The 27,164-nt window shown below is 40.8% G+C and overlaps 2 protein-coding genes across 2 annotated transcripts in view; both read right to left on the bottom strand.

Moving 5' to 3' along the window:
* Positions 1-12,002, bottom strand: part of LOC146463351 (TPR and ankyrin repeat-containing protein 1-like) — a 38,587-nt gene extending 26,585 nt beyond the window's left edge. Inside the window, exons 1-7 of the mRNA XM_085084590.1 lie at positions 11,666-12,002; positions 9,515-9,750; positions 4,759-4,989; positions 3,491-3,721; positions 2,529-2,759; positions 1,825-1,975; positions 893-1,290 (exon numbers count right to left, since the gene is read on the bottom strand). Coding sequence (XP_084940716.1) covers positions 893-1,290; positions 1,825-1,975; positions 2,529-2,759; positions 3,491-3,721; positions 4,759-4,989; positions 9,515-9,742 — 1,470 coding nt within the window. The 5' untranslated portion in view covers positions 9,743-9,750; positions 11,666-12,002. The remainder of the gene's footprint in view (positions 1-892; positions 1,291-1,824; positions 1,976-2,528; positions 2,760-3,490; positions 3,722-4,758; positions 4,990-9,514; positions 9,751-11,665) is intronic.
* A 497-nt stretch (positions 12,003-12,499) lies between these two features.
* The window catches only part of LOC146463350 (TPR and ankyrin repeat-containing protein 1-like), a 31,281-nt gene continuing 16,616 nt past the window's right edge, over positions 12,500-27,164 (bottom strand). The window contains exons 15-20 of the mRNA XM_085084599.1: positions 26,627-27,049; positions 23,108-26,358; positions 21,827-22,471; positions 18,787-21,676; positions 17,260-17,661; positions 12,500-15,064 (exon numbers count right to left, since the gene is read on the bottom strand). Coding sequence (XP_084940725.1) covers positions 14,892-15,064; positions 17,260-17,661; positions 18,787-21,676; positions 21,827-22,471; positions 23,108-26,358; positions 26,627-27,049 — 7,784 coding nt within the window. The 3' untranslated portion in view covers positions 12,500-14,891. The remainder of the gene's footprint in view (positions 15,065-17,259; positions 17,662-18,786; positions 21,677-21,826; positions 22,472-23,107; positions 26,359-26,626; positions 27,050-27,164) is intronic.

Raw genomic sequence — 27,164 nt, 5'->3', positions numbered from 1 at the left:
TTGAACAACCAGAACATTTAATCGCCGAACGGATGGCTCAGTTGGTAGAGTACCGGACTATCGTGCAGGAGGTCGTGGGTTCAAACCCCAGGCGGACCAACACTCAGGGTCTTTAAATAACTGAGGAGAAAGTGCTGCCTTTGCTCTGACAGCTGCAAATGGTTAGACTTTCTAGTCCACTCACCCTTGTTTGTAAATAACTCTGTGGGATGTTAAAGAACCCACTCACTGTTCGCGAAGAGTAGGGGATGTAGTTCCCGGTGTTGTGGTCTGGTCTTTGTGTGTATACTCTCATGGTTGGGTGGGTAAATGCTCAGAGATATTAGCTGCATTAAGCTACTCTGTAAATCTGAGGGTAAGTGATGATGATGATGATGATGATGATGATGATGATGATGATGATGACGAGCATGGCTAATGGATAATGTACCTGTATAATTATGTGAGTTTGAAAGGGCTGGAAGCATAATTGTCTTGTGTCCAGGGAACCACAATGGGAAGCATTGTCAGGTAACAAACATGTTTTTTATCCATAGCATTTTCACCAAGATGCCAGTCAGACAAGGAAAAAAATGGACTATGTTTTTTTTAAACAGTTAATTGAAAGATAGCATGTGGAGGGAAACTAAGAGAATGCTTTAATTAGCGTGGAGTTCCAAACCTGGCAAAAAGCAGAGGCTGCCGCCAGGGAGAAAACATGTAGAGAGAGAGACAGCGATAATGATGATGATAATGTTGACAATGATGATGATGATGCAAAATTTGAGGCCAAATCAGATACAAACAAAACTTGTCATAAGACAGTTATGCTTGCAACCTTCAATGAGTACCGTACATGGTTTCTAAATAGTATAAATTTTAATTTGCAGTTTTATAGCAAATGAAACAAAACCTTTGTCCGGAGATGTGGTTGATTTGATACACAGTCTATAATAGCTCCCTCTTGGATCAACTTAGTTGCAATCTCAAATTCTTCCTTTTCCAATGCAGCTAAGATGGGGGGCTTCTCGCAAAAAAGAGGCCCATCTACACATGCCCCAAAATCCACCAAAGCAGTCACAAGGTCCTTCTTGTCTTTTACTTGCGATGATATGATCAATTCAAGTGGGACTTGGGAAACGTTGCACTCGCTAGCAAGCCCTCCTTCTCCTGGACAGGCCTCATAAGGACCCCCGCCACCAAGGAACAAGACACGAAGTCTCTCCCAGTTTTCTTTTTCTATAGCATCATCCACAGCTCTCTGGATGATACTTTGAGGACACAGCCCTTCACAAACGCCCGCTGTTCCATCTGAAGGATAGATAGTTAAAATTACTGTGACAGCATTAAGTATGTCCCTAATATCTACAATTTAGTAAAAATACATGTACATTGTATAATCCAAAAAGAATCCCATAAAATGTTCAAGCACTCCAGCTGTTGCGTTAATTTTTGCAAGAATATAATTCTGGTTTAGCTAGAGGTTTCCAACATTTTGAGTAGTAAAAAAATCTGTGCTACAACCTACTCTATGTATATACTGTACGACAACAGTGTAAAGCAGGATTTGAGTCTAATATGATGTTGGTTACTCAAGACTACAAACAGATTCTATCTCCATTTAGGTTATGTTAAAAAACAAATGGTAAATGGCTCAGAGTTATTGAGTTATGGATCATGCACTTGGAAGGTTTGCCAATTAGCACTCAAGGAAGCTAGAGTCACTTGAAGAGACTACTGAAGCTTAACTTTGATGCATAGCAACCTCCCACGTGTATACATAACTGAATAATGCTTGCTGAGCCAGTTACCAATTTGTGAGACCATATTGGCGTTTTGCCATACCCTCCAGCTCAGGGCCAATGGTGATGATCTGCAGGAGAGTGTCATACTTCTCCTCATCTGTCTCAGCGAGTTCCAGTGCAGTAACAAAGGAATCCATAGCCTCATCATAACGCTTCATGCCGGCTAAGCTTGATCCCAGTCGGTAATGAGCCTAACATTCATTTTATAAGCAAACAAACATGGGTTCATTTGAGAGCAAAATATTACAGATTTGAATGGAAGACCATTAGTATGTAATCTATGTAACTTGCGCAATACAGGTGTGACTGCAAAAAGGAAGCCTGGAAAAAAATTCAACCTCTGCAATACAAGTGCAGTAATCTACCAACTAAACTAGTTGGTCATTTCATTCAGTCGTATAGACCCACCAAGAAATAATAGATGATTGATTGAATAGAAAGAATAATAGGCCAATTTCATTATACTTTAATTCCTACTTGGCTGTAAGGCTTTAGGGAAGTAAAACAAAAGAAATAATAATTATTATACTGGGATGTTCAGAGGTGGATAATTAACTTCTTTTGTTTTATTTCCCATGCCTTAAAGTTAAGTTAGAATCTCAATGTAATTATTAGAGAAATAATTGCTCTATAATATTTGCAATGTACAAGGATTGAATGTAGACTATCAAAGGTCAATTGTGCAGGAATGACAACAGGCCATGATAGTTTATGAGCACTTCAGTTTCCATAAGTTCAGCTCACCTTTGACCAGCTGGGCCTGATCTTGACACACCGCTCGGCATCCAGCAATGCCAATGTATATGTCTTATTCCTTATGTGAACCAGAGAGCGATTGGAAAGCAACTGAGCTAGAAGCTCTCTGTCACTTGTGGGAGCATAGTTAATCGCCAGGGAATAGCAGTCAACAAGGAGATCAAATCTGTTTTCTTTGAAAAGCTGTTTGCCTCTATCTTTCCACCGCTTTGCTTCACCCTACAAAGGAAAGGAATTAAACATCACTCACAACCGAACAAAATATTTGTTTGACAAGCTGAGTAATTTCACTATTGGCGAAAAAAATCAAAAGTAAAAGTTGCCTGTACAATAAAATAAATATAAAGTGAAAGAATAATCATGCAAAAGTTAGGAACATATCAAGAGAGGCACATGGATTCTCAAGACCCTTTCCTTGTGTTTCTGTCTAAAATAATTTACATGTAGTTTAAATCTACCAGCCTTCTAGCACAAATGTCATAATCTGATTGGCTACAGACTCACTCCTTATTCTGTGGCAGATTAAATGAATTATAACAAGAAGGCACTGAACTCACTCAGTTAAAACTCGTTCATTTTTCAGCTTTACCAAATTATTAAAAACAATTAGCTCTTGATTACTATGCATTTCAGAATTTTAAGGACTGTCATCTAATAGAACATATAGCTGATAAGCATTTACAAGTTGTCTTGTAACCAACAATCCAGGCCCTTGATAAAACATGCTCATGTAGAAAACAAATTCAATAATAGAGCCTTTAACAATGTTAATTGAACTCCTTTACGAACTCTTCATTGAGTTTCTTTTTGTGTGTGCACGTCGAACTAACAGTAAAGCTTATAAACTACAACACTTAAGTGTAAAAGTTTTATTGAATTCACCCCCGCTATTATGGCTTGTAACTACAATAACAGACTTTGACGCCAAAATGTGACATGACAGTACAAACCTGTGATCTTCCTGGCCTGATCTTGTACGACTCTTTTCCAGCTTCTAAGGCTTCAGGATATTGCCGCAGATTAAAATGACAAGATGCCAAGTAGCTCTGTATTTGGGCATGAAGTTCACTTATTGACCGAGGGATAAACTCCTTTGCAAGTCCAAATGACACAATGGCTTTATTGTAACTGTGAATTTGGTACAACTGAATGCCTTGTTCCTTATAGTGTCGACCTTGTTGCTAGCACAAAAAGAAAGAGAGCTATCTTTAATTAATTTTGTTTCAACGGGATAGGAGAGGGGGGGGGCACAGGACTGTTATTGTGTGTAATATAACCACATTGAAACAGTAACAGTGACACACTGACAGTAAAAGGTGAAACCTTAGGGGTGAAACAGCTGTGTTCCGAAGGATTTTCATCAGCGCTATGTCTGAGGGCAATTAATTAAGGATAGAGAATACAACAAACACACGAGATAATCCTTTGGAATACAGAGAACAAATTGGGTTGGGGGGGGGGGGTGTCTCAGTTCTCCAAACCTTCACCCTATTTCAGACCAAAATATGTAATTTTTCAGCACCCTTTCTCTAGAATCCATACATATTTCTGTTAAAATCCACACCCATTTTCAGAGTTTCAGACCACAATGTTAAAATCTAAAAATCTATACCCTATTTCAGGCCAAAAAGGCTCAAAAACCATAACCTTTGGCACCACATATACCTACAAACATTAGTTTATATAGGGAAGTACCCTCTCCCGGGTCCATGGCATGGTAAACATGCACCCCTGCTCCCCCCATAGGTTTCCCTAATGGTTCACCAGTACTTGATTTAGTGATTTCTAAACCTGGGCTGGGTGAATCAATGTAAAGTACTTCCACATTTGTTTGTAAAGGAAAGCTCACAATGGAACAGCAAAGGCGTCACTGCCTTATTGTCTCGCTTGGGCACCTCCATAATCAGGGTTCTTGCTATTGAGTTTCAACAGAAGGAAATGATAGGAAAACCTGATAATGCACTGAATGGGTTTTTAACAAAGAAGTTTTCAGGAAATCTTTTGTCAAATGTACAATGTAGCAGGTAAAATGTGAAATGTCTGTGAACAGGTAGCAGACTGAAATACAATACAGCCACTTGTAAACACTTCACCATCATTCCAATACCTCATCTGCTTGTTCACAAATTGAAAATTGTATGACGGACTTACAGGTTGCTTATTGTTGGATTGTACTAATGACAAACTTTTAAAGAACTGCAAATAAGCAAAGACAAACCTTGGCCAATGCAGGGTCAACTTTCCTACATCGTGTGATGTCTTTCCGTGCCTCAACAACCTTCTCCATTCTGTAGTTTGCTTCTGCCCTCCAGGCATACAGTCTGGACTGTAAACTAGCATTCTTTGCCGGGCAATACAGCAAAGAATAGGAAAAACACTGGATAGCAATGGAGAAATTGTCCTTTTCAAGGGCTTCAAAGCCCCTTGTGGACCATTTCTCTGGCTCATCCTATATCAAAACAAAAAGGTTCTGTTCAAAGAACTATTTCATAGGTATATGAAGGCTTTACATTCAACAAACTGTGGGTAACAGCTAGTGGCTGATAGTACTGTGGTAACTTGAGATTTCAATACAGACATGTAGTGGACAATGTCAGAAATCTGTTTTTACATGTACAAGTAGATCATCATTGCATCAACTTATTTTCACCCTGCCCTTCAGGAATTCTCCAAACTCATACCGTATTTGTCCAATTAACTGCCCACCTTTGAATAAGCGCCCACCCTGAAAGCCCAAAAACTTAATAAGTGCCAATCCTCTAATAAGCACCCACCCTGAAAGCCAGAAAGCTCAACAAGTGCCCACCCCCACACCCCTCAAAAAGAATTCTATACTAGCCCAGCGTGAAGTAAGAGGAACGTCAGTTGACTGTTGTGTTGACTTCCAAAATTGGTTTTTGATATGGTAATCAATGAACTTTTATATTGTTTATGGCTTATTCAAGTTAGCTTTTGCATTTTGTTTTGTCTTGTTGAAGCAAACTAAATTGGTATCCCTTCTTTTGTTATTCTCTAAAAATGTCCTCGCTTGCTGAAAATGTTGGGAAAATAATACATTGCAAGTGCTCATCCTTGAATAAGCACCCAGGGCAGTTAATCGAATAAATGCCGTATATGTCAAGACTCGGGTTGAACATACAAGGACTGCAAGAATCTTTTCTTCTGTATAACACAAGGACTCCAACCCATCACACCCAAATTCTGTCAACTGAACTGATAAATAAGCGGCATCAGATGGCGAATTGATGTGCTGCATTGGATTTAATACCAGTTAATTGAAGGAGCTGCTCTAAATCTTCGTGACACGGACTATTCAGGTACAAAATAATCATTAGTTTTGTCAATGTATTGAAATCTGAAACTGCATAGAATGATAGTTGTCAGCTCAGGCACGTAGGGCCAGCTGTGGTGCCGCAGTTTGAAACGTGTGGTAGAGAGATTCACCCTGAATTTTTTCAAAATTTTCTCCCTCGCCGTAATGCTTACATATTTCGTTCGCGTTTTTCGTTGTTTGGCGTTTCTTGAACTCTCTACCGGGTCTGTTCACTGTGCCCCTGACGAGAATGACAGACCTTCTGAGAAGGCGGAGCTTTGTTTTGCTTTTGTCAATCTATGCTGTTTCTTGATTCTCTTTTTGGTGAGCTCACTAAAATATGTGCGTAAGATTTTCATTATTTGCTTGGCATTAAGGTAGTTGGAACTAAAGCTACGTCGCTTCTCACTCGTTCCGAAAAGTTAAGCGCTTTTAAGTTTGCATTAGAATATCAGAAAATCAATCCTTATAAACGCTTATGACTGGAGGCAGGGGAACTGTCCACTCAGTCGTTCAGCTGTTCATCTACTTTCGCTGGTTCGTTCGCTCGTTTTCGCCGGTGTGCGTTCGATGGACCGTTTGGTCGTTAAGTCGGTCATTCGGCTATCCATTCGCTGGCTCGGTTCTTCGTTCGCTGGGGTTTCCGCTGGTTCGTTCGTTTGCGCTTCGGGTTTGTTCAGTTTTTGCTCCATTGGTCTGATGCACAAGCAAGACAGAAGAGCAGGAAGAGCAGCCAAGTACAAGAAGTAGCTACATATATTAATTAGACAGCTGATGCTAAACATGATTACAATGAGGAGCAATGGATAAATGGACAATGGATTTTTAAATACGTCCGTGGAAGCCTGTTACCATTATATGTGAATATATAGATTCTATTTCGTTTATTCCGACTTTCTGCCTGCCCTAAATATGGACCTTGCCCCCGTAAGCCCCTCTCCCCTCTCCTCCTACTTGTGGCAAGAAATAAAAAAACACTCCTTCTATAGTTGTTCTTACAACTGAAGTCTACTGTCACTGAACTGGTGTGTGTTTATTGAACTGATGGTGTGGTTATTGAACTTTTGATTTTTCATTGACCCCAAACCCCTTCTCTCCCCCCCCCCCCTTTCCCCTTCCTCTCTTCCTACATGTCCAAATGAAATAAAAAACACTTCACCTATAGTTATTCTTACAATTGAGGTCTACTGTCACTGAACTGATGTGTGGTTTTTGAACTGTTTGTGTGGTTATTGAACTCATTTGAAAAAAACAAAAAACATACCGGTATATTAATTCTGGTTAGATAGGTAGGGCTAATAAGGAGACCACTGGTGACTACATTTTGATTTTGATGGCAAGACATCAATTCAATAATGGCTGATTGTTATTTGCTTCACCCCAGTACCTCCATACAAATAGACCATGAGATTTCTGAGTTGCTCTGAACCTCATTATGAAAGCGAGACTAAATGCAAAGCTTTGCGAATGAAAATTAGTTTTGTTTGCACACGAATGGAAACTAATTTTCATAATAAAAACTCTGCACTTAGCCTTGCTTTCATAATGAGGTTCAAAGCAACTTGGAAATGGTCTATTCTCATCACTACTCTCCCTGAATTTCTTATGTTACAGTTTGTAAGAATTTGCTTCAGTGTCAACAGTGTAGCAAGCCTAGTATTATAAGTAAATGTCGAGCATAAGAGCAGTTTTTATGGCGAAAACTTGACATAAAGTGTTAGCTCATGATAAATATATAAAAAGGTAGGCTTACAAGTGTAACAGGGATTTGAGAGAAGTGCAAGTACAGCCGTACATTTAAGGAGACAGTTGGCACAATGTAGTTGCAACATGGTCTGCCGTGTTTTGTTTCAACACATTTTACTTGTCGTATATTTGATCAAGTGCTGATCTTCTCTGGACAATTTAGATACTACATGTAGCTGGTCAATATTGGGAATTAAAGGATTGCTACATGTGACCTTAACCGATATAGCACCCTGCTAGCAGAGCCTTTCTTTTGCTTGCTCGATTTTGGTGTTACAAAAGCAGGGTTGTCGCTAAGCGCCGGCTGCCGGCGAAATTCGCCGGCTGGGAAAGAGGTCATCGCCGGCTGAATTTTGGGTGGCAAACACTCGGTCAAAAGGGCAATGAACAGTTCTTTAGTTACCCACAAGCAATTGTTCGATTTAGAATAATATATTTTAAGTGAAAAGGTTGAATAAACTCCTGACTACCTTGAGTATCGATGCCATAAAGTAATTGAAATAAAGTCTTGTTTTGAGGACTTGTTTACCGTGTCCTCATTCCGTTTTCTGCGTCCTCCATCTTGTCAACACGAAGCTTGGTAGCCCCTGCATTCAAGGCATTGCGAAAGATTGGCAACAAGTTTGTTACCAGGTATTTGTGTCACATCGGAGAAAGAAGAAGTCTTTCTCTGTAGCATGACAGAGAAAAAAAACATGAAGGAACTTCTTCGTAATGTTTTAATACAGCTTTTAATCGGTTAAATTTTATTCCTTAGAACATGTTTATGCTTATGAATAGCAAGAAGAACTGGGCAAACGGAGGAACAACTGAACAAACCAGAAGCGTAAACGGTCCGCCGAGTGCTCGCCGGCGAAAACGAACGGACGAGAAACCGAGTGAACGAACCCGCGAAACTGGATAAACAGCTGAACGACCGAGTGGACAGCTCTTTTGTTTGCAGTTCTAAGCGTTTATAAGAACCGATTTTCTGATAAACTAGTGCAAACTTAAAAGCACTTATCTTTTCGGAACGAGTGGGAAGCGATGTAGCTTTCGTTCTCATTACTTTAATGTTACGTATTTTCACTTTTAATGTTAGAGTATACACGGCATTCATGAAAAACGGGTTTTAGTTAGGTTTTGAATTTTGTTTAGGAGAGTTAGGTTATTTCTAATTTTTATACTCCTGATGGATTTTACCGTGTTTAAAAAACGAACTATTCTTCTAGTGAGCTCACCAAAAAGAGAATAAAGAAAACAGCATAGATAGACGAACTGTAGTAAAACAAAACACTGTCTGCTCAGAAGGTCTGTCATTCTCCTTGGGGGCACAGTGAACAGACCTGGTAGAGAGTTCAAGGAACGCCAAACAACGAAAACCACACGAAGGAAATATGGAAACGTCAAAGCGAGGGAGAAAATTTTGAATAAATTCAGGGTGAATCTCTGTACCACACGTTTCAAACTGCGGCACCACAGCTGACCTTCTCTTTAATGGTTGTTTCTTTTTGCATAAAAGAGCCTCTAGATTTCACCAGAGTGCACCAAATTGAATTAAAATTTTCAAAAATTTCCTGTTGAGGGCCCCCCATACCCCCCTTATGGGAGGGGGCGACCCCCTCCCATACCCAACCCTCCGTCGGCTACGCCGACGACAGAAGGCACTTCGCGCCTTCTTTAGCCGGCTCAATTTCTCAGCTTACCGGCAGACAAATTTCTTAGCTACAACCCTGCAAAAGGAGGCTCTGCTCGCAGGGTGCTGATATAGCTTCAATTTACTCACAAAAAGAGTCTGTTTTATATGTGTTCAGATCAAAGTAACATGTGACAAAAGGCTTAAACAACAACCCTAAAGACTGCATAACTGTGTACAAGTAAAGATATTTATAACTCAATCACGGACTAAATGATAATTTAATTTAAAAGCTCTTGCCTTGATGCCTGGGTATAATGCCAGAGCTTTCTCTAAGTCTGCGCATGCTTCCCCTTTGCGCTGTAAGCCCCAGTAGCAATCTGCTCTGTCCTTCAATAGCTTGCTAGCAAGCTTTGGTCTGTTAGGAGGAGTAAGCTTTAGCCCTGTGGTAAACAGCAAGACGGCATCCTCCAGCGCTCCGGCTTCCTGAGCAAGAACTCCTTGGTGACCACATTCAACAGGATCCATGCATTACACTACCGTTTTGGTAAGTAGAGCAAACAACATCAAAACATTGACATCTAATATGTAAACTGAACTGTGAATTCTGAAGTTTGTACTCAGTCAATACTGTGTTCTGAATTGAGATCACTTATTATGTAGTCATGCATCTTTCGTGATCCTGAGGGAGGTTGCTTATTAGTACGAAGAAATTCAGTTCCAAGTAAGAGATTGTGGGATCTTTGGGTAGGCAGGTGGTCATGCACTGATCAATAAGTGCATTTTTTAGCATTTCCTCGAGATTGCATTGCTCTTGTTAAATAGTATTTCCTATTCAACTGACAGCAGAGTAAAATAAATGCTCCTATTCATCAGGCCCCAGTTGTTCAAAGGCTGGATAACTTTATCCGCTGGATGAGGCACTCTTCAGCGTCTAAAATATACTTCACGTTAAATGTTGTCCAAGGTTTTCATACACTCCCCAATTAAGCTGTGGTTAGAGTGTGCATATTCGCTTTTGCACGTGAGGTAACACTGAAATCTTTGCACAGATTGAAACTGTCGGATTGTGACTTATCCGCTGGATAAAGTTATCCGGCCTTTGAACAACTGGGGCCAGTACAATTTCCATCCATCTACCCAAATGATCCCATAATCCCTCACTCATACCAGTCTCCCCATTCAGAAAGCTATACCCTAGGCTGAGGGAATTTGACATGGCCACCATCTTGGAAGACCGAGAGTACCTGGAAATAAGTCATCTGCCATCTTGAAAATACTAGGATTAATAACAAGGATCAAAATACCCAGAAATGCAAAGGAGAAAAAGATTTCTTTCATCTTCTGTGCTACATACACATTTGCATCATGACCTTTGAGATTGTTACTTGCTACAGTGAACCACAGGGCTCTAATAAATCAATCATGATCAAAATCCTCAAAATAAGAAGCTCAAAATGGTCGAGAGTTTTCTTTAAAGCCGCCCATTACAGTACATGTAAATGTTAACAAAACACAGGAATATCCTTAAAAGATGTACTCAATAAAGCAAACAAATATAAAAGGTTTTCAAATGCTATTGAATTGCTCAACAAATCCTGTGGTGCGTAATGCAGAATCTTCACTACCATAGTAACATCCTTCAGCTGATGATATTTTGTGGGCCCACCTGTCTTGTGTTGCAGTGAACACCATGTGAGGTTGGAAATCCATAATTTGCTAGAGGTGGGAATTTGAATTTCATTGGATGTCCGGGTATAGAGAATTTGACGCTGCTGGCTCCATGAAAATGAGAGATTACCCTAGATCTGCCAGCCCTCCCAAGCTAAAACCGTGCATTTAATACTGTTGGTAAAATAATATCACAACTTCTAAATCAATATATATACGGCCTGTATCCATTGCACCCTCGGGAGCGGCCCATTCACAATTTTAATTTTTAATTTACTTATTTCCGCGAACAAAAAGAACAAACCACTCATTTCAGCTCAGGAATTAAGCTCTATTAACACTGATTGTTTGATTGAATCGCGAAATGCATTCACTAACAGAAAACGTATTGACTTTGTTTCATTTTACATTCGGTTCACAAAGATTCCGCAAAGTTTTCAAATAGCTCATAAGCTCATTCTTCATTGATAGACATAGACGAAGATGGAAAGTCACGGAGATGCCAGCTTTGTTGTTGTTTTCATGTCACTTGACACATTTAGAACTGAGGAAAGGAATCCAAAACGAAAGCAAAATTGCGACAAATTCACGACAAACCAAATTCTCTATGAGTCTATGAGAGAAAGACATTCTTTAACACCACCCGCGAATAAAACCAGGAACCATATCTCTTGTGGTGCCTCGTGCGTGAAGAGCGACATGAATTCAAGCTCTCACGCTTTACATTATTGCTCTGTACAGAATATTTTTCTAAACCAAGCTACTCCCGGGAAACCTTACCTTTCCAAAACGTAAACAGCTTCACTTGTGTGACAGTTAATTTACCCAGATAAGCCGAGGAAGTCAGGAAATTATCCATGAAAGGCTTTTCATTCATTCAAACACAAAGATCACGAATCCATCAAAACCGTTTAAATTTTGATGTACGCCTTGCTCTGTTTCTCTGCTTGACTGCACATGTGTAAATCACGATAGCTGTTTTCTGTTAAAGGAGCCAAGTACTCTGGTGCTCGCAGTCTTCTGAGAATTGTTATGCTTGCTGCTGTTTTATGACCCAGCCCCGGAGCGAAAGATTACTTGTTTTGAAGCACATGGACTGGATGGCGGTATGGCGTATTTTCTGTCACGTTACGTTACGTCACATCACGGGGTCTTATTACTGGTGGGTATGGGAAGGTGGGCTACTAATAAAGCGCGGGAACGCTGGAAGAGTGGAAGGCCGTACCGTAATCCCCAATTATGGCTGGACTGATAACATTTTTTTGTTGTTGTTTTCAAAACGTTCTCGCTGCGCTCCACAAATTTATGCAAAGTGCCCGGCTCGCAAGACAAGCATAAAAATCTAGTGAAGAAGAAGAAGAAGAAGAAGAAGGCGGAGGAGGAGGAGGAGGAGGAGGAGGAGGAGGACAAAAACAGGCAAAAAGAAGAACTTACGAAAGGCTACATTTAATTGAATTGAATTGAATTGAATTGAATTGAATAGCATGACAGGGACAGCTCCTTTATTGAACGTCCCAAACCCTCCATTCCACACCACTCCTCTCCCAAGCTTTATGTGTTTCGTACTCACCCGTACGGCCCCCGTACGACTATAGTAAGTGGAACAACAGACTATTCAGTTTTAAAAGTTATTTTATTTACTAAAAGCCTTGCCGAACAAGTCGTAAAGAATCATTTTTCATTCAATTTACCTTTTCAAATCTCACGGCTATAGGATTTTGAATGCCTACGGTGCCTACTTTTGTTACTGTGCATACGTTCTGCGCATCTCGAGATACACGGATTTCCTATGGGTGGTGCCAATCTCGTTCCCAGAGGCCTTAAACGTGCGCGGGCTCTGGGGACGAGATTGGGGTGGTGCCTAATAATACAGGGATATTTTTGTGCGGTTTAAAACTATGCAGAGAAAGCAGACCTCAGCAAGTGCTCTTGGTATCCAAAAAGAAAATTGGGGGTAACCATGCATTTTTTAAAGATATTAAATAAATAAAGCTTCAATTTGGAAGAAAACGCCATACATTGCTTTTTATTATATAAACAACAGTGAAATACCAGGTGAGCTTTCGCGCGAAAACGTGATATCTTCACACGTGAAGATAACCCGTTATTTTCACGTTACTATGGTCACATCATAAATCGCGCCTTTCGCAGCGAAAATGAAATGGTTTGGTATTTCATTGGTGTTTATATAATAAATAGAATATTACATGGCCGCTCACTCGTGAAATATTTTTCAACACTCGAAGAGAAATTTCGTATCTCCGCGCGGCCATGTAATATCCTCTATATGTATTTTACTGCTTTTTAGAATAATTGTTGCTCAATTATCTCTAAAAAATGCGTGGTTACCCCCAATCTTCTTTTTGGATTTCCATAGTCCTTGCTGAGATCTGCTTTTCTCGCAAGGTCATAAACCACTCAAAAATACTTCGGTATTAGTAGGCACCGTCCTTAAGCGGCAGTCTAATAAAAGCAATCTGAAATTTTTTCCATGAGCCACTAACGTTACCTTTTTTTATTTTACACTATAACTTGGAAACAAGGGTATCGCATATCATGCACCTCTAGTTTTATCTAAAGTACTTGCTACAGAACTGACATGAAACAGACAGAAATATCCATACTACATGTACATGTAGTGGCCGATATTTTCAGCAAGAGAAACAGAGACCAATATGTTGGGGATCAAGTTTGGTGTCATTTCAAAATCCCCCAAATTGCTTTTCTATCAACAAAAACCTAATATTCCAGTTTTGTTATACAGTATTACCACTCTATTGCATTACAACTGTCGATGAATGTCTCTGGATACGAATGGACTGAATTTTGAACGGCCAGTCCAACTTAAAAAAGTTAGGCTAACTGTCGGTTTTACTTGGAGTTTCTCGCATTCTCGTTTCAAAACTGGGCCACAACAGATCATGAGTTGTTCCTTTCAAGAACGCAGTTGATTTCTTTCTCTCGGTATTCTAGAATTTTTTAACTTAGTAGAGGTGTTGTTGCACCGTTTGCACGAAAACGTCCAAAATCTTCATGAAACTAACTAGGATAGCCGAACGTTAATCACCTTTTTTAGCAAAATCAAAAGTTTCACATTTTAAAAAAATGCTGGTTCAGCGCTGCTTGCGATACTTAAACCTCGGGAGGGACTTCCATCTAAAATTGACGGGGGTGATCGTCGGAAATTTTAAAAAAGGGTCTCTAAAAGGTACAAGAATTCTGTTTTGTGGGCGTGGTCCGAACAATTTGTTACCCCTAAGCGGCGTACCAAATCGGTTGACATTTACTACCTCTCATATTTTTTGGCTCAATACCCTAAGAGGTACCACCATACCTCATTTGAGATTTTACCACCCCAAGAGGTACCAAACTACGAATTTTACACATGTTGCCCCATAAGAGGTACGACGTCACCTCCGTCACTTTTACATTGGACACCCCCCCCCCCCCCCCCCCCAGTTCTGGTAACTGTTAAGGTATTGGGCCGGTAGGAGAGTCTCCTACGCAGCCAGGTAGTGTTGTCACGTGGGAAGGAGCGTTGCGTGACGACACTAAGAACGGCTGCGTGGGAGACCAGCATCAGATACCATACGTGGCAACCTCGTTCTCAGAAGAAGAAAGAAAAATAACCCTGGGAACGAGGCTGAACGAAAATTTACATGCGATTTTTTAGTCCTTTTTGTTACATGCAACTTTTCACGAGTCCCACTGAAGCTGCAGTTTTAAATCATGCATGTGTGTTAGCTAGGGGCGATTTACGCGCGATTCATGGAAGATGTTTGAATCTTGACGTAAATTTGCAGGGTTTCCTAGAAAACGTACAGCGATATCGCGCAGAAATCCCAACCGCTTTACAAGTGTCTTGCGCGAGAAAAATTGCAGTGAACTGCGACAAACGTTGCATCAAAAATCACATGTGTAGGTTCTCACACCCGCTGATTTTGTACGGGAAGCACTCAACCTCATAGAACGTATTCGGTGGTATCCGCTGGCTCATTCAACTAGTTCACCGTTTTTTACGCTTGTTTGGTTTCCGTCGTCCGGGTTTCTTCGCTTTCTTCTGGTTAATATCCTTGAGTACATCTTCTCCTTCTTCTTCTTCCTCTTCTTCATTTCTGTCTTTGCTCTCTTCTGTTTCCTCTTCCTCTTCGTATTCATCTGCTAACGAGTCTTTTTTTGCTAGGGCAAAATTATAAAGAAAGCTTTCAGAACGACCACTTTGCACATTATGTCACAAGCTACATATTGGGCCTTGAAAATTAAGGCAGCATGAACTGATTGCACAAACTTACTGCAAAGGAAAAAACACTTGTGTTAACTGAGTTTTTTAAAATAAACGCCAAGTGAATGGAAAGGTTTTTTCTAAGTTAGAGTGGAAAAACGGTCCATGCATCAAAGAAATTACAGTGTAACGAGCTCAACCGGGGCCACCCAACATTGATCAGCCAATCACAGGTCACGTTTACAACAAAGGCTTTGGTAGTTTGTAAACCAATCAAAAACGAAAACATTTATTTAAATTTCAAAGTGTCCTTTCTTTCGGTGGCCCCGGTTGAGTTCGTTACACTGTCACACGATCTTACGGAGATGATTCCAAAGACCTTTTGTCCGAAATATACTAACCCTAGATTTAGGAAAGACACTTACTAGAAAGGACTAACTGAAAGCATCGCGAAGGATGTATACGTTTTAACAAACAAGGAGAGCTGTTGCTTACTTTGAATGACATGTTGTACCAGTGACAAAAATCTAACTCTAAATCTAAATGTCGTTTAGTCGGCAAAGTCGTTGGACATCACGCCAACTCTAAAGGAGTACCAATGCGAGTTAATAATGGCAATAGGCCATTTTCATGATGGCGTCATTTTACTACAACTACCAGAATTCATTTCCTTTTCCTTTTCAAATGCAAATTTTGTAATCCCAGTGGAGACCAAAGAACAATAGCTCTAATTAGCATGAGAAAAGAAAAACCAGAAGGATTCTGGTAGTTGTAGTAAAATGACGCCATAGTAAAAATGTCCTATTAAACGTTACAGCTCTTTCTATTCGGTTAAACGTTCCGGTTGAAAGGAGCTTAAATGGCGAAGAAACTAGACCCGAGTAGGAATGGACGAATGGAACGAGACTTGATTTCCGGTTGTTAGGACAACCTCGCGACTCTCACGTGTAAGAGATCAGGCCCCCAAAAACTAAAGGAATGCGAATGGCGGTTGAATGGCAGTTGTTTCTCCTTGTTTTAGTAGGATATCTGAAGATCAACACTCTGCCGACATTGTCCGGAAACAATTCAAAGACCTATACCAGAAGATAAGCACCGCCATTGAATGAGAGTTGAAAATACAAGAAATAAGACCACTTATTGTTAATCAACAACAACGTCTTATGTACAAATTTCAATTCAATGCAGCTAAATAGGCAATTACAACAGCAGTTGGAAGAATACAAACATTATTCACCTTCAATTGGCAAGCACTTCCGAAATAATCACCATGGCATTTCAAGAGACTGACAAACAGTTTTTTGTACTTAAAAAATGCTAAAACGAGTTAATTTGTGTTTTGTACGAAATTTGCGCCAAACTGTTAGTGTGACAATGACAATGCTTTTCCTACACTAATTTACTCGGTTATTTCTGACAATTATTCAGGGTCTAATTTACATTTCAGCTTGATAATGGTGTCATGAAGACGCTGAAGCGTCATTTTTGATCGTTGATTTTTTTATCCACTTTCCTCGTTTAGTGGTTTTGTTGCTATATAAGTCCTCTTTTCGTTCCTGACCTTTTAACTAGGAATATCTGATTTTTATGGAAATTAAAAAGCCGTAATCGGTGGGTAGATTAAAGTGTCCTTGATTCTTAAATTTCCTATTCCAAACTCTGGTAGGATTGATTCTAACTTTTTGGATTCGATCCTTCCGTAAGGGGACAATAAGGCCACATTTTCCCACAAAATGAGGTTTTATCACAGCAGTACAATCAATTTGAGCAATTACGGTCATGCTCTGAAAAATGCTGGTGGGAGGTGGCTTTGGTGGTTCTCTACAATGGACCATCTGCGTACCAGCAAGCATATTTATCAATATAATAATGCTAATAACCCATGTCCCTGATTGTTACATTAACCGAGTCTAAGGGGACGGGGTTTGTACTCGATTCAGGTCAATTCTTGCAGCTGATAAACAAGTAGGTGCTGTTGATAGTTAGAAGGGAGCAGTTGCAAATGGAACCTTTGTTATTTTATATCATTGCAACTAGCTTTAACTACAACGTGGGGCCTGGTGGGAAAAAATTATGTGTTAGTAAAATGAAAGTTGTGAAACTCTTTTTCTTTGCAGGGAAAAAAGATTTGCATGAAGCACTGTAAGAATACCTTGCTCCAACACTTTGTCAATTTCTTGGAGTTCAGCTTTAAGGTCTTCTACCGCCCTCAGAAGCAATGTGGTATTCGTCCAGTTCAGAGAAAACTCAACGTCCTTAACTTCATTATTCACATTCGAATGACACCTTTCAAGGCGTTCTAAATCAAGTGAAACACCATCCATTCCTCTCTTTTCGCCAGACGAGGAAACACCTTCATTCATTTTGCGTCTGAGCTCGTCTTCCTTTATCAAACAAGGATAGACTGCATTCAAGTAGATATCTTTATAACGCTGAAATTCTTGCTCCTTCAGCAAATGGGCTTGCGATATTTGGTGGGATTCTGCAGTTTCCATCTCTTCGTCTTGCATACTGGCTTCCTGCGTTGTTTGCATGTTGCTTCCTTCGAGGCCGTCTGAAACCAAAGGGAGTAAAATATGTGGAAAATTATTACCTTTTCGTAATGTAGTTCTCTGATTATCCTGCAAGGCATAGTGTTGTGAAGCTAATGTAAGGGTGTGCTTTCGACTTTAATTTTAGAATACAGTTGTTAATTCCTTTCGATAGTTTTGATGGATATTTTTCAGATTATTTGACATTTTCCTGTTATTCAAAGATAAGAGTTAACAGCTGTGCTGTGGACAGGATTGCCTACTTCCTTTGACCTTGGCATGGGCCTCCCCGAAGGTTGAAATCAAGGCAAAACACTTAAGGATTTTATCAGCCTGATTGGTTTCCCTTTCTATCTATTTTCTTAGAGTTGTGTTGTTCTTTCCTGTTAGTGTATTTTGGCAAAACCAATTCTTATCTCTGGTTGGGACCATCTGGCCTTGGTTGAATTACAGTCGTAAACATGTTTACAGCACACTATAAAGTAAGGCGTGATTTCAGTGATACTTGTAGTAAAGACGTAGGAAAGATGTAAAATCGAGTAGAATAGTCTTAGATTACTTGTAGAGTAGACGTAGAATGGAACTGAGTAGTTGTGAAATTGTCGTCGAGTTGTTGTAGTGAAGAACCAACCCTTTGAAGAAGAGCTACCCCAAAGATTCCTGGTGTCTCTCTGCTGAGCAAAGCGAGTGTCTAACAATAGTGAATCGAAAAAGTAGAAAAGGCAGACGAAGGAAAAAATGATAAGAGTATGAGATGATTACAAGGTGCACTAAAATCAATGAGTTCAACGCTTACCATCAACCTTTATTACATTATGAACAGGAAGAAAAGAATAGCATAGTGCCAGTCTGCTTAAAATTGCAATATTTTCTTAGAATGCTGAGGTCCTTGGGCATAAAACACAGTCTTTTACCCGTCATTCAAGGATTTGATCAAAATCAAAATTTATGGCCTATTTTTTCAAAACGTTGTTTAGGCATTAAGATGTAATTTGCAAGACTTTATCACTCTGCGATGGATATATTTAAGGACGTAGACCATTAAGCACCCACCCAGAATAAAGATATCCTTTAAGTTGCATTTTGTATGTTCATGTTAGAACCAAGCGCCCCGGCCAAGCTCGCAAACAAACAATAAAGAGCTTTACCTTCATTACCCACATGGCTTATGAGCAAATTTTCATCGGTCGTTGCTGCAAAGTTTGTTCCACAGATTCCGCAAGCCGTGGAGTCAACCTTAAACCGGGAAAAGTGCTCGTGAGATCCATCTGTTGACGCTTTTGCTTGCTTCTCAATAGATGTCGACCTGCTTAGCATTTTGAATTTCAAGGCTTCTGCGAAAAGACAGATATTCTTTGCTATCTTATGTCTTCTGTACAACCTTTGTAGAGTCGTAACAAGCACTTCAAGTCGAGCCTTCTCCTTCTCTTTAAGCTCTTCGTCTGTATACTTTACTTCCATGTTTTCTGCTGTGGCATCAGGATCCGATCTTTCTAAGCCAGTATCATCTGTACCAGGGGCTTCACTACCATGAGGCTCTTTCACTTTCAACTGTTGTTTATCCTGTTTTAATTCTTCACGTATAGTGGATATATCGCTGTGGAACTTAGGAAAATAACCACTTGGAGTGGATGGCCCATCGTACCAAAGTCTGCCCTTGTGCCAACGAAGGTCGTACAGTTCCTCGCCTCGACTTTCTAGCAAACGCTTCAACACTGCCACGATGTCAGACGGGCCTTTTGCCTCTTGGATGCCCTCTACCGCCTTCTTCATGTGGCTTGGCAAATGAGGGTTTAGGCTGAGCTTTAACATTTTCGTTATCAAAACGCCTTCCACAGACATAGAAATTCCTTTCCCACAATTGCACAGCATCGTAAGGAAGAGTACAAGGCTTCTTTCAGCTTCTTCTAAAGAAGTGTTGTTCAAGGCCAGAGCATCTCCTACAACATCAAACGAAGACGCGACTTCACCACATGTCAACCTCACCATGTAGTTCAAAATTGAACAGACAGCCTTGAACAATCTAAGTTTACTCGTTTCTTGGCTTGCATTGTACTCAACCGCTTGGTACAACGTAAAGGTACCCTTGTCAACACCTGGTCTGAAGTTATCCCAGAACCGTACCGTTGTTAGGTAGCTCTCCGGTAGACAAATCGGGTATCGGTGTTCCAAACACAGCCGGGTATACAATGCAAGGCAGGCGATCATCTGGTGCTCTAAGATCATCACGGTATTGGCAACTGATGGATAAATCATACCACTTCGTTTGGCTGTAAGAGTGAGGAAACGTCTTACAATGATATGAGCAGCGTTTTCCACATCACCATAAACGTACAACCTCTTCTTGCCGTCTTCCCACCATTGAAGATAACTTTCGTAACGTCGGCCGCTGTCGTCTTGAGGTGGGAGAGTAATCATTCCGTTTTTCACTAACTGGTCATTCGATGGTTTTGACGTTCTTGCTTTCCGATGAAAATCTTTTTCTTCTTCGCAAATCCATTTCACCATATTTGAGGCAGAACCGATCAGTTGTAGAGACGATGACACCCTCAAAAAGTTGTCTGTGTCCGAGCGACGTTCTTCTTCGGCCGTTCCTTTCCATAAAAAATAAGCAAATTGTGAAATTCGCCTGTTCACTGCTTTTGTCATCCGAATGCTACGAACGTGTGAAAACGTGATATGATTCCTTCTGCAGCCCGAAGCGGGAAACAGAAAGTCGTAAAAACGCTGACATGCTTTGAATTCTTTGAAGTTCTCGTCCCTTAAGGGGGACACGTCTTTACCACCGTTGTTCTCAGTCAGCTCTAAAATACCCTGCTCGACAACGGACTCCAAATATATATAATTGAATAAGGAATGAAAGCGGTTGTGGAAGAGCCCTTCGGAATCCTTATGCTGATATTCACAACTAGAACTGTCGCACAATGTTCCTTCTGCCACCCTTCTGCACACAGAATTTCTCAAAAACGAGTTTTCCAACATCTTACGAATCATTGCCGTGAGGGAAACGGAGACATTAATGAGGAAACGTCCAATCTTCTGGTGGGCTTCTGCTGTATCGATAGCCATTTCAGTTTTTGAAGCATTGTTTTGGTCGAATTCAGGATCTATCTTTGAGAATCGCGTTCCATGATGGCAAAAATAGACCTTTTTGTGGGCAACGCCAGTCGGAAAAAGTCCAAAGTGTTTCTCACATTTTTCTATTTCATTGTGCTCCACATTGGAGAGCTGAGTAGCAGGTTTGTACAAAAGGGTGACAAGACGAAGTAACCTCTCTAATGCTCGAACAGCAATCCATTGGCTGAACTTCTCTGGTGGGCAGTAACCCGTTACCGTCAGCAGCTCTGCCAAACTTTCGACTTCTCCGCAGTAGTTTTTACATTTGTCGAACAATCGGCCAGCCTCTTGTATGTTGTGAACATCACTTGATAGTTTCCCGAGGAAAAGAAGTACTTCCGCTTGGCCATTGGTGTCACTACAACGCTGGTACTTTTCCAGAGCGTTTTGAAGAATTTTCAGAGTGTCTTCAGTAACCTTGGTTGTGCGGGCCAATGACATTAAACAGTCAGCTGAAAACTTGGAATCGCTGGAATACTTCACCGCTTCGTGGAATCTCCCTGTGTCCCTCAGAAGCCGCGCAGCCTCATCCTTTCTTCCTTCCTCTTTCAAGGCTCTAGCTGCCTCCACGATGCATCCACGTTTCTTCAAGAACGTAATGCGATCAGCAGCAGATGGAAGATGTGTAAGGACTTCTTCCATTTCTTCTATGTTCCCTAATTTGAATTGCTTGTCTGCCAGTTGGTGACGCAGCCTCTCGACAGTTCGAGTAGATCTTGGTGGAATGATTCCTTGTCGGCTATCTGAATCACTACTTGAACAAAGAATATTAAAGCGCTCAAGGGCGCTTAAAGCTTCATCAAAGTGGCCTGCTCGGCACAAGGTCTCAATGGCATCACGGTAGTTGTTCTGTGATTCGTAGCATCTGCTTGCTTCCTTGTGTAATCCTTTCTTCTTAAAGAGTTTAGCAGCATCTTGAAACTAGAAGGAAAGTATAGAAAAGAAGAGTTAATATGCTATTTGAACAAGCTAACACATCTACTAGGCCCCTCGTAGTTTACCAAATTTACATCGGCACCTAAAAAGTCTCGTTTGGGTAGGTTTACATAGACCATATGTTCCAATACTTACCTTCCCAGTTTTCTCGTAAAGCTTTGCCAACAGTGTCCATTCTTGGGAGTTGTTGAGGCAAATTTCAGCTTCCTCATACATGAAACATTTCAAGAAACTCTCCCCCGCTTTGAGGAATTCATCTCGCATCTTCTGCCGATTTGTGTAACGAAGCCTGATGGCCTCCGAGGCCTGCTGCTGTGCTTGACTTTTCTGGAGCATTAATTTGTCACCAGCAAATGTGAAACACTGTATTGCTGGAACCCACAATTGTTTGTTGTAGAAGCGCAGGCCTCCTTTTCGCCACTCTTCTGGTGTTGACTTGGCAGCAAACATGCTCGTTAGTTCTCCTGTCCTTCGCTCTTCATCCGTTAACGCCACGACTTTAACCAGGCCCAATCTACGAAAATATTCGAACACTGGTGTTCGGGCCTCATTGTCTTCGTCAAAGAACCAGACGTTCACTCTCGCTCGTGTGATTGCAGTGTACAAGAACTTGAATTCAGAGTTGAGAACTTTATGCTTTTCAGGGTCAAATTCAAGGGGACGAGAATGATGGACAGTGACGTTGTCCTCGGTTAGCTCCGCCAGGCCAGTTGAACTAGAGACATTCATCAACCTTTGGGTATCCACAAAATTTGTAACAACTCTCCATTCTTTTCCAGCCTGACATAAACAAACACAATACGATCAATAAAGAAAGCTCCAGTTGACATTTCCTGTTTTAAAACACTAAATGTGAATGAACCTATAATTTTTTTGTTTTTTCTTTGTTTTTGTTGTTTTGTTTTGTTTTTTGTTTTTGTTTATGTTTTTTCACTTTTTTGACACTAACTTCTTTTCAGCCTAATTATATGCTCTAAACATATAGGTAATTTAAATTAAAGTCTTAGCTTTGTTCTATTTCTACTCTGCCATTGATTCTGTCATTATTCTAACGTTAATCTGTTAATGTATATAATAGAGGGATCCAATTATTTAAAATTAAGCCTTGTCTTTTCTCATGGGCTTCCTCGCCACCTTTATTTTATTATTATTACACTCTCTTGTAATTCTCTTTATTGTGGCAAAAATGAACTTGAACTTTAAATGCTGTTCCATTTTTTACGTACAACCTCATTTTTTTATATTTTTCAGACACTGGGGCATTTCTTTACATTGGCTCTTTGAAGGTGATTCAAGCACAACATAACTCAGAAAAATGGTGAGAACGTCTCTCTTTTATTAAGCAAAAAATTGGTCCCGAACGTGTATGTGTATGTACCCTTTAAAATCCAGCTTTGATGGAACCGAATATCCTACCTGGGAATCCTTGAAGAAGTTGTAGATCAAGACGTCGTCAAATTCCAAGCCCTTCGCTTCATATATGGTCATGACAAGTCCTTGCTTCAACTCAGGTGGCATTGATTCCCTGGCCTCGTTAGATACCACGAGAACTACTTGGTGGGCTCCAAATTCAATTCTTGATGACTGTCGCTGATTTCCCTGAAGAATCATTGCTAGGTCTGTTGGACTGCAGGATTCCAAAAGCACTGGCTTGGGACCCTCGAAAAGCCCTTCGTCCTTTTGCAGTCTGTCAAAAGATTCGGGAAAATAATACAACAGCAAGTCAACGACACTTGAGGCTAGATGAAGAATCCCTGCGTGTGACCGATAGTTGTGTGTTAATTGGTACAGCTTCTTTGGGACCCTGATGAACTCGTGACGTTCCTCCTTGTTATGGGTTGCTTCTTTGGCATGATGAAACAACGTCTTAAGGTCATCAAAGCGAAATGCAATGCCTCTCATAATGCTCTGTGCCGTGTCACCGGTAAAGAACGAGTGGTTTGGAAAACGACAGCAGCGAATTAATAAAGACAACTCAGCCTGTGTGAAATCTTGGGTTTCGTCCACATAGAACTGGTGAATGGACCAGTCAGGGGCAACGATGCGTTGCAGGCGACGATGAATACTGAACACCAAGTCTGCCTCATCAAACATCCTATTTGAGGAACGCACGCGTTGGTACTCAAGGAAAAGGTCGTAAACCACCCTTCTATCAGCCAAAAAGTTGGGTGCCTTTTTCCTTCCCAGAGACTCGTAGTCGTCCAACGAAAGCACTCCTTTTTCACTTACTAGGGCTTCAGCAGAACCTTTTATGAAGGACCTTATTTCTGTCCAAACTAAAGTGGGATGGAACTCAATTTTTTCCTTTAAGGACTTCTTCATTTTTGGCCAAATCTCACTTTGGAAAACGTGGTATGTTATTTCTCTTCTTGGGTCTCTTTCTTCTCTTTGCCCTTTCTTTTTTTCTGTTGGAACTTCCTTTTCCTTTGGAGTTCCAGTCAATTCTTCCTGTTCCTCGTCGTCACTTTCTTCATCTGATTCTGTGGCTGGAATGAACTGCAAATGATTATCTTCTTCTCCCCATCCCTCGATTTTTCGGAGTAAGCTGCCATCTGGAGCGCGCTTAAAGAATGATTCGCCTGGTAGAGAAGCATCAAGCATCAAGAGCCAATCTCTTGAGTTCACGAAAAGTGGCCATTCCTCTTCGTCAATGTCTTCAATCTTTGTGGGGATAGATTGGTCCTCAAACTGTAATCGATGCTCCGCTGCTGGGCAAGCGCGGCAAAGTTCTTTGAAGTTCTTCTCAACTTCGCTGCAGAGAACGGTATTCTTTGTGATGAATATTTGATGCAGGTGTTCATACATCTGAGGGCCTTTCATATCCTCAGGTTCACTCTCTTCGCATGAAATTTCTTCCTTCGAAAGGTTAAGGTGTGAACTTTCACTGTACATTTCAACTTCTTCGCCATCTTTTGCGGTTGAAGCTAAACCAGAGTCAGCACAGGCTCCGACTTGTTGACATTCGGAACTCAGTAATGTTGACGTTGATGAACTGTTATGATTGTATCCTCCCTGTTCTTTTAATCTTTGTGGGTCTTCGTCATCATCGACGTGAGGCACTTCCTCAGAAAGCACATATTTTGGAATGTGAGGACCAGCAGTGACTGCACTTTCCCAGTAACGTTGGAACCTATCCCATAAGCGGTACAGGCAACAGGTTGTCTTGCCCGTGCCACTGCGACCTAAAAGAATGATGGGACTTGGTGGATCCGGTTGAAGATTAACAATGGCATGTTCAAGCTCTGTGATCTTGAAGGGAAAGTCAACCTTGGTAGAAGTATCACTTTCTAAAACTGTCCTCACAAGAGGTGTACTAAATGAGTAAAACTTAAGAATGTGAAACTCTTGATCATTTGCACTCGCAGGTGGGTAGAATATCTGGGATAAATCTTCACTAATAGGTGGTTTATTCAGAACTTCTTCCTTGGCTAGAGGTTTAAATGCGTCGTTCAGATCTGCTATTTCTGCGTACTTGTTTGGCAAGCACAATCTGTCGTTGCGACACTCAACGGGAATACCTTTTAGATTCTTTTTTATCAGGCAATCCATCCCTCGATCGTGTGACTTGACAATGTGTTCGATGGAGCGGTCAAGCTTGTCATGGTCTAATACAATGTCCCAAACTCGAATAATGTCTGAGTATATTCGACCCACGGAATTTTCCTCGTTCAAACGATGCTCTGGGTTGTCACTCAATCTACCAGAAAAAGCAATAGTCTTCTCCCAAATAATTCGCTGAGCTTTTGTTAACTTCGACTCATAAAGCTGGATACCCTCCTTCTTTGCGGTACCTTCCAGCCTTTTGCAAAGTTTCTTGCTCCATCTTCCGTTCGCTAACATTCGTATTTTATGAATAATACGTTTCCTCAGGTTGTTATCAACCTTTTTGCTCCTCATTACTTTCCAAACTCGATCAGTACAGTCGACTTCCCAAGGCAGGTCTTCAAAAGGGGATTGAGAGTCGATATCGGTCTCCATTTCGTCATCACCGAGCTCTTGCTCAGTGACACCATCGACAGTGACATCCGTTCCAATATCCTGGTCTTTCACGGGTCTCGCAAGATCCTCTGTCAATGGTTCGCTTTCAAGCTCCATGGTTTGGGAAGCTACGCTAAACTCGTCTAGACCGTCATTGTTTTCCTGTTCGTCGATTACGCTTGTCAGAGCAAACGTCGAAAGTGGTGACAAACCTTCTATGAGTTCGGCAATGGTTTTTCGCGTCTCTGCTCTCTGTTGCTGCTTTTCATCAACCTTGCTAACGCTGACATCCTTCTTGGGCGTTGAGGTCTCATCCGGAGTGACATCATGATCCTTTGAAGCTGTTACTGGAAAATCTCCCTCTTCTTCTTCGTTGGACGCAATGTTTAGATTTGTTTCAGAAGGCATATCAACAGGCCTGTCGGACTTGTAATATTTCATTGCGTTATTTATCATCTTCCAACGAGAATCACTTTTGTAAAGGACGTCGGTGGGACACTTTCCCTTCTTGTTGCGAAGATTTGGATTTACATTGGCATTCCGAAGTATTTTGATTGCCTCACACTTATGATTTGTGGACTTCTTTCCAGCACACACCAGATGGTAAAGAGTATCTCCATTGCTGTCTTGAACACTCTCAATCTCAGGGATGTTCGATTTCAACATCAAGACAAGAAATTTGAAATTTCCTAAAAAACAATAGAAAATTTTAATAAAAATGCGAAATGTTAAGACGTTTTTGAATATATATATAAGATGAGGGATTTACAGTCAATACTATCATGGTAAGCAAATACCATTATACGATATTTAATAATAGTTGACCGCATATTTATATTGCTTCTATAGTTCATCATCATTGATGAGCATAGTGGCTAATTACGTTTCTAAATAGTTTGGGTTGTTTAATTATCTCAAATTATTTTAGGTCTGTGCAAAAGTTTCTCAACTAATTACCACTTTTAAGTCCAATCCTTAAGGCCTTGTGAATTAATGGTTCACCGTCACTGCCCGCTACACAGCAATTTGCGCCGGCCCGAACTAGTTTCTCCATAATTGGATAGTCTTCCTGTATCATGGCTTCATCCAGGGGTATAACATCAGATCCTGCAATCATGTTTGCCGAGGCTCCATTCTCAAGGAGGGATGATATGAGCAGATACTGTTTAGGGCCAAAATGAAGAATGACTTCTCCAAGAGGGACGCTGGATGCGTCAATGTTTGTTGCCAGTCCTCCTCCTCCAAGTGGCTGTGGTGTGGACCCACCTCCTCCGAGATACAAGATTCTCAGTTTGTTCCAGTTCTTCATCTTTATGGCGTCCTCGGTCAGTCTGGTGACCAGCTGACTCGGGAGAGGGGCTGTGAGGGCTGATGTTCCCTCTGCGAATAAAACCAAACAGTTGAAATATCATTTCGACGTTTTGAAGCTAAAGAAAAAAAATCTCTCAGAGGATGATAAGGCATTAGAAAGTAGTAGAAAAATATGTTTGTATGA

The sequence above is a fragment of the Pavona decussata genome, unplaced genomic scaffold (genome assembly GCF_977016875.1).
Source record: "Pavona decussata unplaced genomic scaffold, jaPavDecu1.1 SCAFFOLD_179, whole genome shotgun sequence".
In the NCBI taxonomy this organism is placed as follows: Eukaryota; Metazoa; Cnidaria; class Anthozoa; order Scleractinia; family Agariciidae; genus Pavona; species Pavona decussata.
The sequence above is the reverse complement of the archived record's forward strand: the minus strand, read 5'-3'. Positions and strand labels throughout refer to the sequence as shown.